General features: G+C 48.6%; 1 protein-coding gene across 1 annotated transcript; it reads left to right on the forward strand.

Annotated features, from left to right (window-relative positions):
- Positions 1-2,046: 2,046 nt before the first annotated feature.
- LOC135806271 (arf-GAP with GTPase, ANK repeat and PH domain-containing protein 3-like) lies at positions 2,047-16,540 on the forward strand. The gene is made up of 15 exons (XM_065320432.1): positions 2,047-2,314; positions 2,435-2,642; positions 8,179-8,235; positions 9,473-9,574; positions 9,897-10,157; positions 10,514-10,732; positions 10,896-11,034; positions 11,215-11,288; positions 11,852-11,932; positions 12,267-12,339; positions 12,760-12,877; positions 13,508-13,618; positions 14,810-14,903; positions 15,051-15,215; positions 15,524-16,540. The coding sequence occupies exons 1-15, from the start codon at positions 2,298-2,300 to the stop codon at positions 15,623-15,625; spliced, it is 1,821 nt and encodes a 606-aa protein (XP_065176504.1). The 5' UTR covers positions 2,047-2,297; the 3' UTR covers positions 15,626-16,540.
- The last annotated feature ends 293 nt before the right edge of the window (positions 16,541-16,833 follow it).

Genomic DNA, 16,833 nt, shown 5'->3' on the forward strand with positions numbered 1-16,833 from the left:
CTCCACGTGTATACCATGGTGCACAGCGAGGTGCACTGCGCTTGCCAGTCGGAATGTGTGGTAGATATTCCGCACTTTCCCTGCAATGAATGTTACAGCAACCGGTGTGGCCGCCATGTAGCCGGCACGACACGGCTACACCTATTCTACATGTTGTCGGTTGACAACCAACACCATGTTTTCAACAAAACAAGGTTTATCTAATACCTATTTTTGTTATAGCAATCAGCAGAATCAGCGAAGCGGACATTGGACGTAGTAATCAACAAGAATAAGAAGAATAAAATATGGATACTAAAATTCCCCGGGAAATTTTATTGTCCATATTTTTAGTCTCGTTGATTACTACGTCCAATGTCCGCTTCGCTGATTCTGCTGATTGCTATAATAAAGTTATTGTCTCCGTGCCGCTTATTCTAATACCTATTCTACATGTACCGGTACCGGTGCAAAGGCTGCCTGTCACGCTCTGTATTCTAAACTGCTTCAGGACAAAGTGCTGTACGCTCGAGCCGAGCCGGTCCTGAGACTTGAAGCCTGGACTGGAGTAGTGTAGCAACACCTCATTCATTTAAAACCTTTACTTCAACATTCACTCCACACAACAACGGATCACGGTTGGTATTTTTTGGAGGGGTTTCATGTGCCCGAAATTTATTAATCATTCGAATCAAATTTTGAAACATCTGAGAGCAAAGTGATACTGTTCCAAGGCAATGATCAGGGAACAAGGGAATAGTGATAAGGTGAGAAACATTTTGAAGTCGTGGGCCGCGGTCACCCTGGGCAACCCGGTGCCCGGCCACCTCTGGGGGCATTTTGCGATGACAACCCGGTGTCATGTGTTTGCCCGAAGCTGCGGGCAGGCGATTGACCGCCAACCCCACATGCCTCCATGTGTACCAGTAATACTTGTACAGTGGGAGTGGAGGGTGGGGAAAACAAATTGTTGGTCAGCACTGACACACTCAGTTGCAGCACTTTCACCGGAAAGGGAACCTTGCATTTGTTGTCACACTAACTTGATTTTTTTTCTGTTTCTTATTCTAATTATTGTTATTTTTGCGGGTTCGTTTACTGGTTGCCATGGCGCCTTTGGCTTGTTGGTTTCGTGAATGTTAACTACGGTTTGCAATGTGCAAACCTCCATTATAGTGTGTGTTTGGTGTTACAAGACTTTACTAGTAACGTTAATACCAAGAGTATACACACGGAAAGTTGGGTGTGGTCCTCGAAGGAGTACTGTACCAAGAGTATATAAATAAGCTCCCTGTATAATTTATAATAAGCTCCCTGGGAGCTTTTTATACTCTTGGTAATTCTGTAGTACAACTACCAGTCCAGGTTATTGTTACTGTTTGTACGGTCATGTACTGGTACATAATTGTATACCCTTGCACGCTGGTGGCACCATGGCATGGCCCAGGGTGCCAGTAATTGACATGCTAGTACACTGTACACTACAACTTGTAAGTACATGTACACTAAACTCTCTCTTGTATTGCACTCGGATTACATTGTAGAAGATATTCAGGCCTATACTGTATACATATACCGGTACATGTACAGTCATGTTCACAGATTATTGTGCTGATTTTCCATAATGCGGAAAATCAGTGCATGTATCCAGTGGAAAAAGAGGGCAAATACCGGTAATCGCCATGCAATGATACCAAGATTAAATAATACAGTAAATGTCATATGGATGAAGTGTTTGTATATCCCGTACACATCACACTGCACTGAGTAGTACTCTTGCTCTGAGTACATGTACACCCAATTCCATTTTAGGCTTTATGGCAGAGGACGCCACAAATCCCGCCCCCGATACAAAATTTCTCCGATTGAGCCGAACTTTCCGCGATCCAGTCCAGTGCACATGCGCCTAGCGCGCATGTTGCAAAGAATCGGAAGATGCAAAATCTCCAGCATGCAACTGGCTGACTGCTCGAGTCGATGTGCTCCGCCCGATCTCACCAGTGCTTTGACCATGTTGACAGAGGTACGGTGATACGGCGAAATCGATGAGCTCCGGACCGCGTACCGCGGGGTCGTTGAAGTTTGTAGATGCCTCGCAGAACAAGGAAGTTTTCCCTCAAAACATTGGAGGTGTTGTCTGCATAGGATCCGATGACGAGCTTTGAGGTTTGCTCCATCCTCTAAGCCAAAGTCATCGGACTAAGAACGGCAGTTTAGCTGAGTGACTTGCCGCGTGGCCGAAAGCTGTCTACTCTTCAACTCTGGTTTTGTACCGACATGCGTCTGTGGATCTTCTGGTAAACTTAGCTCTCGGGAGAATGAATTTGCTGAGGAAGTACGTGGACAGTGTAGAAGTGAAAGTGGACGAATGACTTCTCTCCTGTAGCTCGGAGCTAGTGTGCTAAGTAGGTATTTCGTTTGTTTTGCCGTGCTTGCTGCTGCATGAACTCATCAGGAAACGGACAAGCACAGGCGGTGGTTCATCTTCCATACTCACAACACCAACCCAGAAGGGCTCAGCTCCTGGTGTTGGGTCTTCTGGTGCATCTCCTCCTGCTCCGTCTGGTGATGGCAGTGTTGCAAGTAGCAAATCTGCCGATGCCACTACCCCAGTGGAAAAGGCCCCTGTCCTGACACCACCTTTATATACACCTGACAATAGTGTAAGTGCTATTTACCTGCTACAAATACCACACAGTGACACACACACACACACACACACACACACACACACACACACACACACACACACACACACACACACACACACACACACACACACACACACACACACACACACACACACACACACACACACACACACACACACACACACACCACACATATGCACATACACATGCACACACCACACATACATGCACACACACACCACACACACACACACACACACACACACTACTACTACTACTACTACTATGTACAACTGCCACAAAATGGCCACGTCGCTCCCAAAAGCGGGAGACAACAGCGAGAAAGGAAAAGAAACAAGGAGAGTAATTGATTTGAAAGGGGATCGTTCTACACACAGCTAGTGTTTCTGTCTTCGGTGGCGGGTGAGGTCCTGCGGGCGGGAGAATCGTTCGCTACATAGGCTGCATTGAATGGGCAGATAAGTCCTCTGGTCCTTTCGCAGTCGTTTGCCTCGAGTACAATTATGGCGGTTAAAACCAGCCTGACTCTTCATGCAGCGATCACAGGTCAAGCAATGGTGCTGGCAGCAGTCCAAATTCAGGCTGCATCTCGTTGAAACAGCTGGTATTTCGTCACACGCACACACACACACACACACACACACACACACACACACACACACGCACACACACACACACACACACACACACACACACCTGTCCTGTCCTGTCCTGTCCTGAACATTGCCGTTTCCGGTTACATGTCCCCTCGTGTGAGGGGCCGACAGACATGGAGAGTTGGGTTGAGGCGCTGTGTCGCATCAACGTCCTAGCGAGATTTCCTAGCCATTTCATTGACACACCAACACAGTCCGTAACACGGATTGCACTTGTACACGCTATTGCAGCAAAGATAACACGAACTCGTAGCCTACAACATCAGTTTTGTAAAGAGGGAATGGCCCCGACATGCAACTGTGTGTTGCCACAAATTGCACTGGCTCACGGCAAAACAAACTGTACTCTCTCAAGGAATACTAAATGGCCGAGCAGGTTTGATATCCTGTACCAATCATAGCCAGTAATTGGAAGCTCTATGCATCTTATGGACATTGACGTCATGTACGAAATCCCGTAAACCCGGCTGGTTGAATGTACACTACAGGACCTTGTGATATTTGTCCACTACGAAACATGCCCTTCAGGCATTTCATGCAACTACCTTTTTGCGGACGAAGATCTAGCTAGTCATTAGTGTGCACGCATGGTCATGTATACTGGTTTGTATGCATTCATGTCTGGAGTAGTCTGACTGTCATGTTCATTGTCGTGCTGTGTTACGGTCACGCGAGTCGGCATCTTAGTGCACGACAATGCTGTCTGCTGACGCTCTCTTTGTATGCATTCATGTCAGGCGATAGAGCGGCCCTCATTTGCATGCTTCGACGGGTCCGGGTCTCTGGTTTCACATGTGCCCTGCTCGGCCTGCTGTGCCTTTATGTTGCCCTGCTGTATATTATACCATGGTGCCTTTCCCTTTCGGCTAGTCTTCAGTAGTCTTCTTCTTTAGTAGTTAGTTAGTTGGAAACACAATAACAAGGAAGTTTGCAATGCGAGTCGAGCCTGAAGTGAGCCTGAAGAATACAGTCTAGAAATAGTAGAATCCAGTAAAGCGAGCCAGACAGAGAGCTGGCCATAAACTGGTCCTTCGAGCCGGATCTCGACCAGCAGAAAGTCTCGGTTTCCGTTGCCTGTCATGGAGTTCCCACGAAGGAGCAGCAGGAGAACCCTAGGTAAGATGCCCAAGCGGTTCCTCTCCGATGGGGAGCAGGCCCAAGAGCCGAGGCGGTCGGGACGCAGGAGCGGCGGCAGGACGTCCGCAAGCGAGAGCCTTGGGGACGTTGGACTCGAAGCTGCGATATTGCGTAGGACCAAGGAGGCAGAACTGAAGACTGCACGGCGGATCGCCGCTCTGAAGCAGCAGGAGATCGACCTCCAAATTGACCTGGTAAAAAAGGAGCTCGAAGTCGAGCAGGCGAGGGCGGCGGAGGAGTTGGCCAGCGCGAGCAGTGCCGTGTCAGCGCGAAGTTCTGCTGTGGATACCTCGAGCTCAGAGCCAGAGAGCTCAGAGCCAGAGAGCTCAGAGCCAGAGAGCTCAGAGCTAGAGAGCGAGGATATCAATGGTGGGAGCTGCCCACGTGGCGTGGGAAATCGTCGTGCGCGATGGGACGCGGAGGCCACGCGCAGGCTGGCCAACCACTTCAGTCGAAGTGCCTTCAGCGACGCAGGTGCTGGCGCAGTGGCTCATTGCAGGCCCAGGTTAGAACAGGGGTCTGGGTCACAGCCTGCACAGCAGCCCATACAGCTGAACATGCAACAGCCAGTGCAGCCTGCAGTACAACCCAACACCTCAGCTCCAGTGCCGAGAGCAAGCCTGCTCAAGTATCGACCTGCTCCAACACCAGCCCCACGTGCGAAGCCCAGACGTCTACCAGCTAAGCCAGTCCCGCCAGTGCCTTTGCGACTTGGTCCAGTCCTGCCAGTGCCTTTGCGACTTGGTCCAGTCCAGCAGGCCTTCAAGCCCAAGGGAGCGGGACCCAGCCCACCACCTAAGCCAGTCCCGCCAGTGCCTTTGCGACTCCGTCCAGTCCAGCAGGCCTTCAAGCCCAAGGAAGCGGGACTCAACCCTGCAGCGGAACCCTACTTCCCGCCCACCAAGGCGACCGACCCAGCAGTCGACTGGGCAGACGGAGCGGCTATGTTCCAGATGGGAGTCTGCAGGTCCCTGAAGCCACTGGACCTGCCAAAGTTCGATGGCAAGATGCTGTCATATGTGAAGTGGCGTGAGCGGTTTCTCCGTCTAGTACACGAGAACCCGCTCTTGTCAGAGGACTATAAGCTCGCACACTTGAGGGAGGCACTGACGGACGGAGCGGCCGAGGACCTGATCGCGGACGTGCTAGACGGCCCGGGCGCCTACTCCGCCATCATGGAGGAGCTGGATCGGTGGTACGGGGGCACAGACCGTAGCCTCGAACAGCAGGAACGCGAGCTCATGAGCTGGCCGCAGATCAACACGGAGCGCGAGCTGGATGGGCTGAAGACGCTGGCCGTCAAGCTGAGGTCCCACGCTGTGACACGGCGCTCCGTCCTCAGCGGTCTGGCGTCGGCGTTGGATCCTCGTGGGCAAATTGCGCCGTTCACAATCCGTGCCCGCGTGCTGCTGCAGGACACTTGGTTGCTGGACCAGGCGTGGGACAACGAGCTTCCTCCCACACACGCCAGAAAGTGGAGGGAGTGGTTTGACGAGCTGCCCGACCTGGCCGCCATCAACGCGCCACGCAGTTTCAAGGCGGCTACGGAGTCCATCCTCTCCGTCCACACGTTCACGGATGAGTCTGACCGTGCCATCGCTGCGGCGACCTACATCCGCGCAGAGGATGCAGCCGGCAACGTGCGGGTGACGCTCGCCATGGCCAAGGCCAAGACAGCCCCGGCTCGTCGGCAGACCATCCCCCAGCTGGGGCTTCGCGGTGCCGTCTTGGGTCTGCGGACCAGCAGCGAAGTTGGCAACGCTCTGGACATCCCGGTCGCCGAGCACACGTTCTGGACGGACTCCATGAACGTGTTGGGGTGGATCCGCTCGCACAGTCGCAGGTTCAAGGTCGACATCGGCAACCGCGTCTCAGAGCTACAGAACGCCACTAAGCCCTCCCAGTGGAGGCACGTACCCGGCAAGCAGAACCCCGCCGACAAGGGTACCCGTGGGCTACCAGCGAAGGAGTTGGCGGAGGACCGGGTGTGGTGGCACGGACCCGCGTTCCTGTCGCAGCAACCAGACGTATGGCCGCCTGAGAAGTCAGCGTCCACAGAAGGTCTGCCAGGCGTCATCCAGCGGGAGACCACTTTCACGCTTGCCGTCACGCCAACCACTCGCCTCCAGGCGTCCAGATACCGCACCTGGGAGCAGCTGCTCAGGGTGACTGCGTGGTGCTACCGGTTTGTCAGCCGATGCCGTCGCAAGCTGCGCGTCGACATGAAGGGGGAGGATACCAGCAGCGATCAAGACGTCACCGTTGCAGTGTCGACTTCGCGAGCAGCCAACCCGAACTACCCTACTGTCAACGTGCCAGAGCTGACGGCGGGTGAGGTAGGCCGCGCTGAGAGGCACTGGATACGACAGGCGCAGAAGGACGCGTACGGCCCAACCCTGGAGCGTCTGGCCGCCGGAAAGCCAATGCAGGTTCGTCCCACTGCTGAACCAGCGCAGGAAGTGGCGCAAGACGCAGAAGAACATCGCTGTCGATGAGGTGGTGCTGTGTATCGAGCCCGACACACCCCGGGGCAGTTGGCCACTGGGCAGGGTGAGGCGTGTCTTCCCCGGACTAGACAGTTGCGTCAGGGTGGTGGATGTTGGGATCCGGGGCAAGATCTACCGGCGGGCCATCCAACGCCTCATTCCGCTCCCGGTGGAGTGAGGCGACGCCCGGTCGAGACAGACAGTTAGCTGCGCTGTTCTGTTAGTTAGAGTGCTGGTGCTCTGACACTGGTGTGCTGTCTCTAGTCTTTTCTGATGTGTCTGATGTTTTGTCTTGTGGTTGTCCGTCTGCACTTTCCACATGCTGCCTTCCGGTGCGCTCATTCTTGCTGCTGCACTGCCTTGCTCATGTACTCACTCATATGCCATTTCGTGAGTGAAGGGGGAGATGTGCACGCATGGTCATGTATACTGGTTTGTATGCATTCATGTCTGGAGTAGTCTGACTGTCATGTTCATTGTCGTGCTGTGTTACGGTCACGCGAGTCGGCATCTTAGTGCACGACAATGCTGTCTGCTGACGCTCTCTTTGTATGCATTCATGTCAGGCGATAGAGCGACCCTCATTTGCATGCTTCGACGGGTCCGGGTCTCTGGTTTCACATGTGCCCTGCTCGGCCTGCTGTGCCTTTATGTTGCCCTGCTGTATATTATACCATGGTGCCTTTCCCTTTCGGCTAGTCTTCAGTAGTCTTCTTCTTTAGTAGTTAGTTAGTTGGAAACACAATAACAAGGAAGTTTGCAATGCGAGTCGAGCCTGAAGTGAGCCTGAAGAATACAGTCTAGAAATAGTAGAATCCAGTAAAGCGAGCCAGACAGAGAGCTGGCCAATTAGCTCTATCCAAAGTGATGAAGTTGGAAAAGCGACCCGTTGGAAAAACGACTGTCTGCCATTGAGTATTGGGCTAAATTTGTTCAAATTCGCATGTATAGCACACAATGAACACCCAACCGGACAAGTACACAGCTACGGGATTTCGTACATCTGTACAATGTGCACAAGGCTTATTGTTGGGACTTGGGCTTGTTGTCGACTCAACAACAACAACAACAGTGAGAATAAAGATTTGGAACAACTGGCCGTCGTGGTAATACAATTTACAAACGATCTTTCTTTGTTATTCATCAGCTTGAGGGAACATTGCAAACATTTTGGTTTGGTTTGAGAACTGGGGGATGTTCTGGATGACAACTGTTGCTATATTGCCGTTATTATTTTTTGCTGTACAGTCTGAGCCAACTCCTTTTGCTCCAGTCGGCACTGGCCGCGCTATACCGGTATTCCAGGTGAGTACACGTGGTCAGCTGAGAGCATGCTTATGGTGGGTGATGAAGAAGTTGGATTATTCTCGAAGCTCCGCAAACGACGTTACGTAATGGCGTCTGGAGTAGCCGTGGTCCAAAGCACTTTATTTCGTGTGTTTGTGTGTGCGCGCGTGTGTAAGCCACTTCAACCAGCTGTGTGGTGTAGACCAGGCTAACATTAGTGGCGGTCAATTCATCAGCCTTGCAAACTGTTGAATGGTGTAATCCCAGCACAAGTTGACATGCCTAACATAGCTTGTTCGCTATCATCGCTTCAGCGATGGGCAGGAGTGTGTGTGTGCGTGCGTGCGTGTGTTTGTGCGTGTCACGGGCAGAGCATGTCAGGTGACTGATCATGTTAGTGAGCAAGAAGGATAGATCACGTCACCTTCACGTGTCAGCACAAGCTCATGGGTAGTGCGTATGATTGTGCAATGAGAGGGCTTCCAGCTCAGGGCCCTCGCTGTACACTCACTATACTTGTCCTTTGCCTAGGTCAACATACATGTTTTTTTGAACTGAGAGAAATGTCTTGGCAGTGCAATATGATGTACCCGCTAGTTTTCCGTGTTGCAAAGACATCTCTATCAGTTTGAACAACATGTATGATGACCTAGGTAAAGAATCAAAAGACCAAGCACACTGCAGGTCCTCAGCCGGCATCTCTCTCATGTCTATACTCCAGTTGTCTGAACAATGCTGGCCCTGCTGGGACCTGTCAGTATGATGCTGGACATGTTTTCCCTACCATGGCATTGCAGTGCAAAATTCCCACTATTGTACAGCTATATTCAGACATTCTAATCAGTGGATATTTTGTCTTTGAGCAGTCAGCTCCATATTGTCTGTTGCAGCAGATTCTAACAGCTCATGACGATTATAATTGAAACCTGGTTTCGGCGACCCTTGAAGTCGACCTGGGATCTTTGAAACTGATGGTCACTGAAACAGGGTGACTGTGGTACATTCCACACATCTGGTTCCAAAGAATACTAGTAGTGGTCTTTCAAACCGGATAGTTGCAGACACCAGGCGTTTGCTGAAACCAGGTGGTCTCTTGATCAGATTGCACCTGTACTATTCTGCTTTTCCAGCTCTAAGACACGGCATCTTATGCAGTGCTATTGCTGTGAGCTAGAGAAGACACCTTTTTGACTGCCATCTACTCAGTACTCCATTGTTGACTGTGTGCTGCAACCGGGATATTGTGGTACTGCAGGGGTTTCTGAACAAGAAGCAAGATGGTAGTATGAAGCGTGATTGGAAACGTCGCTACGTCACCCTTACACCAACACAAATCGTCTACTATGGCTCCCTTCAGGTACGTTCCAGGACGTAACTTTGGCAGCCACTATTGCTGCAAACTGTGACCTTCATTTCGAATTTATGTTGAATTCTCTCCTTCACGCACTCACAATCACATGTTCTCGTAGAAGAGGAAACATTTGTTTGGTATTCTGAAGTGACGGTGCCGTAACTGCGGTCCTCGCATCGCGTTCAGTGGGTTATGAGAATGAATTGCTGGGATTTCAAAAATCGCCCCTATCTTCTCTTTCTGTTCTTGCTGTGGCCTGAACTGTATGCTGGTATTGCTCTTTGCTGATTGCAATGCTGTTCTGTGTCTCCTCATTGCTGCTGTCTAGGACTATCGCACTGGAGAGGGTGGAAAGTCCATGGACTTGCGTTTCTGTACGGTGAAACTGAGGGAGGCAGCAGTTGTGGCACGTCGAGCAAACTCTTCATCCAGATCAACGGGTCTGTCCAGCTCATCATCAACAAAACTTCCTAAGAACCCGTGCAGCACAAGTATATCCTGTGAGCTTATCTCCACGCCAAATTCCACAGCCGCACCGGATGATATGTCCTCACATGCCGGTGTGGAGTCAGCGTCCTCGTCTCCCCTGGTATGTGTGCGTCAGCCTTGCAGTTCTTACTTTCTCTGCACTATGGCTCTGCATCGTGTGTTGGAGTGTGCAACTTTGTGAATTGTTTTGACCGTCCTTACATGAAATGCTTCCAGTGGGGTTAAGCCCATCACATCTAGGCTGTCTGGAGTGTTACCTGTTGAGTTGTGCATGACCCGGCTTGATTTCAACCTTCTTTTTTTAAAAGTGGAGGATTGAAGTCTAGAGAACGTCAGACCATATTTGCGTGCCCATATGGCGACAGGACTGTACACCACAGTATCAACTCCTGGACGACCATACCGTCTCATAAGTTCATAATACTGTTGCTGCTGCTGTTTTTGGTGTCAATTCAGCTTGGCAGCAGTGTGTTACGCAAAAACTGCTCCTTCAAATTTGGCCGCCAGAAGAGACGTGACTCGGATTCGATGCGAGTTGATGATTACCTACTGCCGCCAAGCTCTCCTAAGAAGGATAGGGATGAGAAATCTCAGTCAACGGCTGAGTTATCTACCTCGTCGCCTGCTAAATCGCTCTCATCGGAGTTTGTCATCCAGCCACCGATGTCTCCAAAGGTAGAGTGACAATGGATTCACTTGTACTTAAAATTATCACATCAAGCTGTAGCAACTGTACGCTAGCAAGTTACATGCCGAGTTCCCAGAGTCTTTCTGCTTTAGCCACAGCATCAGCTCAGAGTCTCACAGTTTGTTATCTCCTGTTTCTCTGCACTTTCAGCCAGAAGGCCGTGCTCGCATGAACTCTATGTCAAAGGACCGGCCGAAAATGCGGAAGCGTAGCAATACAATCTCATCAACTCGACCCGATGCCAGACCCATCCGGCCCACAACCAAATCAAAGACCAGGGATGATATGGGTAAGTTTGCTGAACAAGTCTATGCTTCATTTCTTTGATGAATAAAGCATAGTGTTTGCTGCATTTGAAGCGGGTGATATCAAGGTTGGGTATGAGCAGGCTCATCATTATTTATCAAATCAGCTGGCAGTAATGATATGATTTCTATTATCCTGTTCTGTTGCTCCCTGTCTTCTGTAGGTCAGGAATCTTTTGAATTCAAGGTTGTCTCGCTAACAGGGAAAACATGGGCACTTGAGGCAGGCAGCGAAGAGGTACACACAACATGTTACATGTTAGATTGTCTTTGGTAATATGTATTGTGTGTGTGGAGCTTTGCTGGGTATTGCGGCACTAACTATTACGCCAAACACGCAGCACATGTCTACATGGACTTTTGTCATTGCCTTGATGAAAACTTGTCCTTGAACCAGTTTCTCCTCTGTGTTCTGGACCAAGTTGACACTGGCCAATATGAATACTGACAGTGGGTTTTAGCCAACCTGTGGCGTGGTTCAATAGGTTGTGTTAGTAAGCAGTGAAAGTGACCACCAGAGAAGTGCACCCTACAGTAAGCGCAGTCGATTACATCTCTGTAGCTGTCATGCATACAGTGCAGGTCGTGTGTGCCGGTTTGTAGCGTGATGTGAAGCTCTGCCATTGCAGACCCCACACACTGGTCATGTACTCTTGGTCCATTGTCTTTTGACCAACTTGAGATAAAAGCACAGTAGAAGTGACAACTAGTAGGCGCCTTCGTGTAAACACGCTTCATTTTCTTTATTTAAACGGGCCCCTAGATTGATTCTTCCTGCGTTCACCGTGTCTCTCCCTTTAGGATTACGAGGCTTGGACCAATGCCATCAAGCAACAAATTCAGGGATGCCTCGAGCGCTCCTTCTCTGATAAGAAGAAGCAGGTATGTGAAGCTAGTTGTGGTTAGTTGAACCTTCAGTCTCATGAGCACCTACTGACGATACACGAAAGGACTGACAACTGTTTTATCATGTTCAGCCGTGATTTCCAAGAGCTATGCGCTTATCAACGTGAGGTAACCTCTTTCAAAGATAGGAGAACAGCTTATTGAAATTTGTATTGTAAATGAGTCCCACGCCGTCACACTATAATGTATTCGGCATTACTATGTGAAGCTGTGGACAGTTCACTTCAATTCGGACACGCTTATAACAATAATTATTATACATGTAATTGAATCGTGTGTTTGTTGTTGGTCTGTCTAATGTGGAGCATAGACGGATGCCGGCGTTGTGGAGCGAATTCAAAGTGTGGCTGGCAACAAGGTCTGCGCTGATTGTCTGCAAGTGGGTAAGTCCATGCCATTTTCCTATTGTGTGCTGTCTGCACATCATGGCCGCCTGCCCACATTAGTGCCATTGATTTTCTACAGGATTACGATGCTGCCAATTTCCAACTAGATAACAATGTTGCCAATATTAACTTGTCATAGCACTGCACTTGTGGATCAACCCTTTTACAGCATTACGATGTGTTGAGATACATGTACATGTATTTGCCAGATACAATGCATATTGGGACATTGTAAGAACCTTCAGATACAATGCATATTGGGACATTGTAAGAACCTTTCACCTATATCAGATTCTGCTCTTACTAGAAAAAAAGGTTTGGCAAACTGCCTGATTGCACTGACATCCCTCCTGGTAATGAAGTGTGTTTTTTTGCGTTCATTTGTTTGTGTTGATTGGCCATGCTTCACCCAAACAGATCCAGAATGGGCATCACTGAATTTCGGCTCGCTAATATGTATCGAGTGTTCAGCCGTCCATCGGAACTTGGGCGCCCATGTATCGCGCGTCAGATCTCTTTCTCTGGACGAGTGGAGGTGAGTAGGGGAATACCCCTGAGAGATACATGTAGGTGCTGCTACCCAGTGACAGCACTAGGTTGAGGGAAATCATCGATTGTGTTTTGTCGTTGATCAAGTGTTTCATTGTGAATTTTGATTTTGCGATACTGCTCGTTGAAATGATCCAGAAGTACGGGTAAGAAGTACGGGTAAACTCCTCCAGCCGTGTCTCCACAGGAGTAGACAGTCGTCGATGTCGGTGATGTCGGTGATGTTGAGATGTGTTTAAAAAAAAGTTATTAGTACTGGAGTTTCGAGACTTTGACGGTACTGGTCCTCTAGTCTTAAACTGGAAGTAAGTAACTAACTCCAGAACCGAAGCGTATATATGTAAGTTGTGCTTCGTGTCGCAAGGTCACTGGAAAAAGTTGCCAAAAAAGCGAACAAGTCACCACTCACAGAGATCAGGCGCCATGTCTGCTTGCTCTGTCGCTCTTGGCAGCGCTTTCATGTAAGGTGCATGATTTTTGACAGAAATTCACACTTGTCCGCTGCATTTTTCTTCCTCAGAGCGCAATGTGCTGGTGGTAAAGTGTCTGGATTTTTAAAAGGCAGCATCTATAATATGCTTTTTCTTCTTTTTCTTTCTTTTCTCCCTCTGCTTAGCCCGGAGCTCGTGGCGGTAATGTTGGCGCTAGGCAATTCTGCTCTAATTTCTGTTTTCGAAGGTCGCCTGGATGATTTCTTTGATCGTCGATTATCAGTGGATGCAAGTCGGTATGTGGTGGATCAATCCCAGCCCTGTATTAATGTGTGATCAATGCCGGCCGTGTATTAATTTGTGCTTCTATGTTCGACTGTGCAAAGTAACCACGCCCGTGTGAGTGTGTTTACGAGTATGATCATGAGAAAAAGCCTCTTTTACGGGCAAAGCGAAGCACAATCATCACCATAATCAGTACAGTGAATAGTTAACCCAACACGAATAAAAAAATAAGAAATTGAATAAAAAATATTGTAAAAAAATCAATGGCGAACACGAATAGAATAAAAAATATGTAAAAAAATCAATATCGAACACGGAACTGAGTACGAGGTGATTTGGCATTTTTTTAACAAATGTGTAAAATTTGCTTTTCTTCTGGCTGTTTCTCTGCTCTGGATGGCTGTATCGAAACATGGGTGGTGGCAAATGAGAGCCAGTTTATCGTAGATCAACATTGACCAGAAAATTTGGTGCACATAATTTAATTCTCCCTGCCACGTCGGTATAACTAGTGGTGGGTGCTTTGCCATTTTGTGTAAAATGTGTAAAACGAGCCCCTGAATGGACGAGGAGGGCAGTGAATTGCTTCTGCAGGGCCTTTGGACAACGTCAGGCCGTCTAAGTCCGTCTTGCCATCACTAAAGACAGTGATAAAGAACAGCAGGTCACGGAATACACTCTGTGAGAACGAAAACATGGCTGCGATGCTATGCTACCTATCCAATTCCACCGTATAACACAGCCACTAGTTACAAATACAAAAACACGGCTTTCGCAGCATACAATGCAGTTCACTCCTCTGTTGACAGATTAATTTTCATCCACTAGCAATCCTTGAATTGATATCTATCAAATTCAGAACATTGCTGACCGAATATCCCAGTTTGTGATGCCATTTTACAAATTTGTTAAAAAATGACACACCAATTATTTGAATCCTGAGAATACTATGAAAGTAGGACATGATTCAAGACACTTTCCAAAGTGGGATCATTCCCATTTTTGGACACAACGGGCATGAAGGATAGCACTTCCACAGTTGCAACAATTCATTTGGACGTAGCTTGTCTAGAAGTGACTGAAAAACGTCATTTTACAACCATGTTTAAAAAAAGCCTAATCACCTCGTATGAGTATGATGATGCTGTTAGGTGATGATAATTATGTGATATGTAAATGATTTCTGTGATGTTGTGCTACAGAGAGGACAGGGAGTCATTCATTCGTCAGAAGTACATTCAGAAGGATTTCTTGACTCATCTTCCAGACAAATACGCTGCCATGGTTCTATCAGATGTAAGTGGTGCGCAGTGGCCATGCATGCCTGTCTCACACTGCTATGCAGCCTGCCGAATTTCAAACTTGATCCTGCATCTTCCGGGAGGACATTGTGCACATAATTATGTTACGACCTTCTCTCGCTGTGTTTCTTCTCCTTTACAGTGTCTGAAGGAAAGCATTTTGGCCAATGACATCCAGCTGGCTTTCCACATACTGGCCCATTGTGGCAATGCAGATGTGACTAAGCCCCTGGAAGAGACTGGAGACAGCCTACTGCATAAAGCTGTATCACTAGATGCTATAGTACTAGCACAGCTCCTTATCTGGGTATGTATTGCTTGGCTGCCATTCTTATGTGAAGTCAGTCTTCACTACAAGGCCACAGTTTGCAACTTTGCATTGTTTATAAATGGTGGTTATAGCTGTATTGCACACATGTGTTCATTCGCAAAGAATTGTGGGGTCTTCTTTTGAAATAGCTCCCTTGCCTAGTCATGTCTGTGTGTGTGGGGGGGGGGAGGGGGGGGGACGTGGGATGCTGCGCAATGTTTCGGCCCGTTTACGAATTACCCAATTGTGGATTGTGCTGAGCTATGCCTGCTAATGCTTCTGATCATCTGCTTTCCTCTCTGCAGAATGGTGCGGACGTCAATGTAAAAAACAGCAAGGGAGAGACACCGCTTAGTGTCTCCAGCAGCAGGTGTAAAAGCGTCCTTACCAGCAACGGTGCAACTTGAAACTGCCACATGCTGTTTGTTATGCAGTTCTGTCAACCGCAGTGTGTCTTCTTGTCCAGAATACTAGTAGTCACTGTTCTGTCACGTCAGCTGGCCATGCTACTACTGCTAACACAGCTAGTATAGACAGAAGTAGCAAGACCTGCGCTACACACTTGTAGGATCTATGCCATATTAAATCACCATGAAAGCAAACCATGCGTTGCTGCTAGATCCTCTGCGCATGCGGCATGCCTCTCTGTCATGCATGCCTTTGTCTTGCACCTGCTGCTATTGGGTATAATGTTCAGCCATGTTTGTCTCTCCAATATCTCTATATGGAGTAGGCACCGTGGACTGCATCCTGCACCACTCACGACTCGTGTTGTCAAATTCCTCATCTATTTACTTACTTTATTAATTTTTTGTATTCTTAGTTGTAATAATGTTATTATTGAAATTGATCTTTCTCATTTTTCAATTTTTTAACAAGTGACTGCACCACCAACTTGGTGTCAGTGCACTGCCTGGCAGAAGTTCACCGCAACAGCGACAAAATGTCAACAAAATGTCGCCCATTCTGTGCAGCATACCGTTCACTGAAACCTTTTCTCTCTCTTTCTCGATCGCCGTCTCTCTTCCTCCCGTTATTTTCTTTCCTGCTTGACCTTGATGCTTTCGGTGCATTGACTCTTTAGATCCTCACTGTGGGATACTTTCCAATTCTCCATGATAAAAATAATAATGTTAGGCATACTAGTTTCTAGCAAAGTGTCTTCTAAGATAGTGGTTCTGTGCCATGTAGATGTGCTTTGTCTTGTCTATTTGCATTACTATTTACATGATGCATCGGCTGTTCTTTGGTTACATTTGAAGTACAAGTACTACAATTAGTAATAAATTGTCCATGATAAAGAAGAATGTGAGAACAGTCAACACTGCAAGCTGCCATTAGTTTGAGCTCAAACATACTGTCGTGGACATGGAAATCCGGTCTAGCGGCCCCAGGGCGCTGGCCATGCAGCCATGGCATGCATTATTACGCGCTGCTGCTGGTCGCTTCGTATCAACATGTGCGCTGCATGCAACGACTTCGTTCTGTACGCGCTGAGGGCGCCGGCCCCGGTCAATCGACTGGATTTCCATGTCCGCGACAGTAGAAGGCGTTCATTGTGGGTAAGACATGCTGTAAGTGGTGCATGTGTCCTCTGTGAACCTGTGGGTGAACC

This window comes from Sycon ciliatum, chromosome 1 (genome assembly GCF_964019385.1).
Source record: "Sycon ciliatum chromosome 1, ocSycCili1.1, whole genome shotgun sequence".
Classification (NCBI taxonomy): Eukaryota; Metazoa; Porifera; class Calcarea; order Leucosolenida; family Sycettidae; genus Sycon; species Sycon ciliatum.

Excerpts from the sequence above, each read along its gene's own strand:
- LOC135806271 (XM_065320432.1), top strand. Across the intron at positions 12,340-12,759 it reads CGCTGATTGTCTGCAAGTGG|ATCCAGAATGGGCATCACTG; the intron begins GTAAGTCCATGC and ends TCACCCAAACAG. Across the intron at positions 14,904-15,050 it reads CTGCCATGGTTCTATCAGAT|TGTCTGAAGGAAAGCATTTT; the intron begins GTAAGTGGTGCG and ends TCTCCTTTACAG.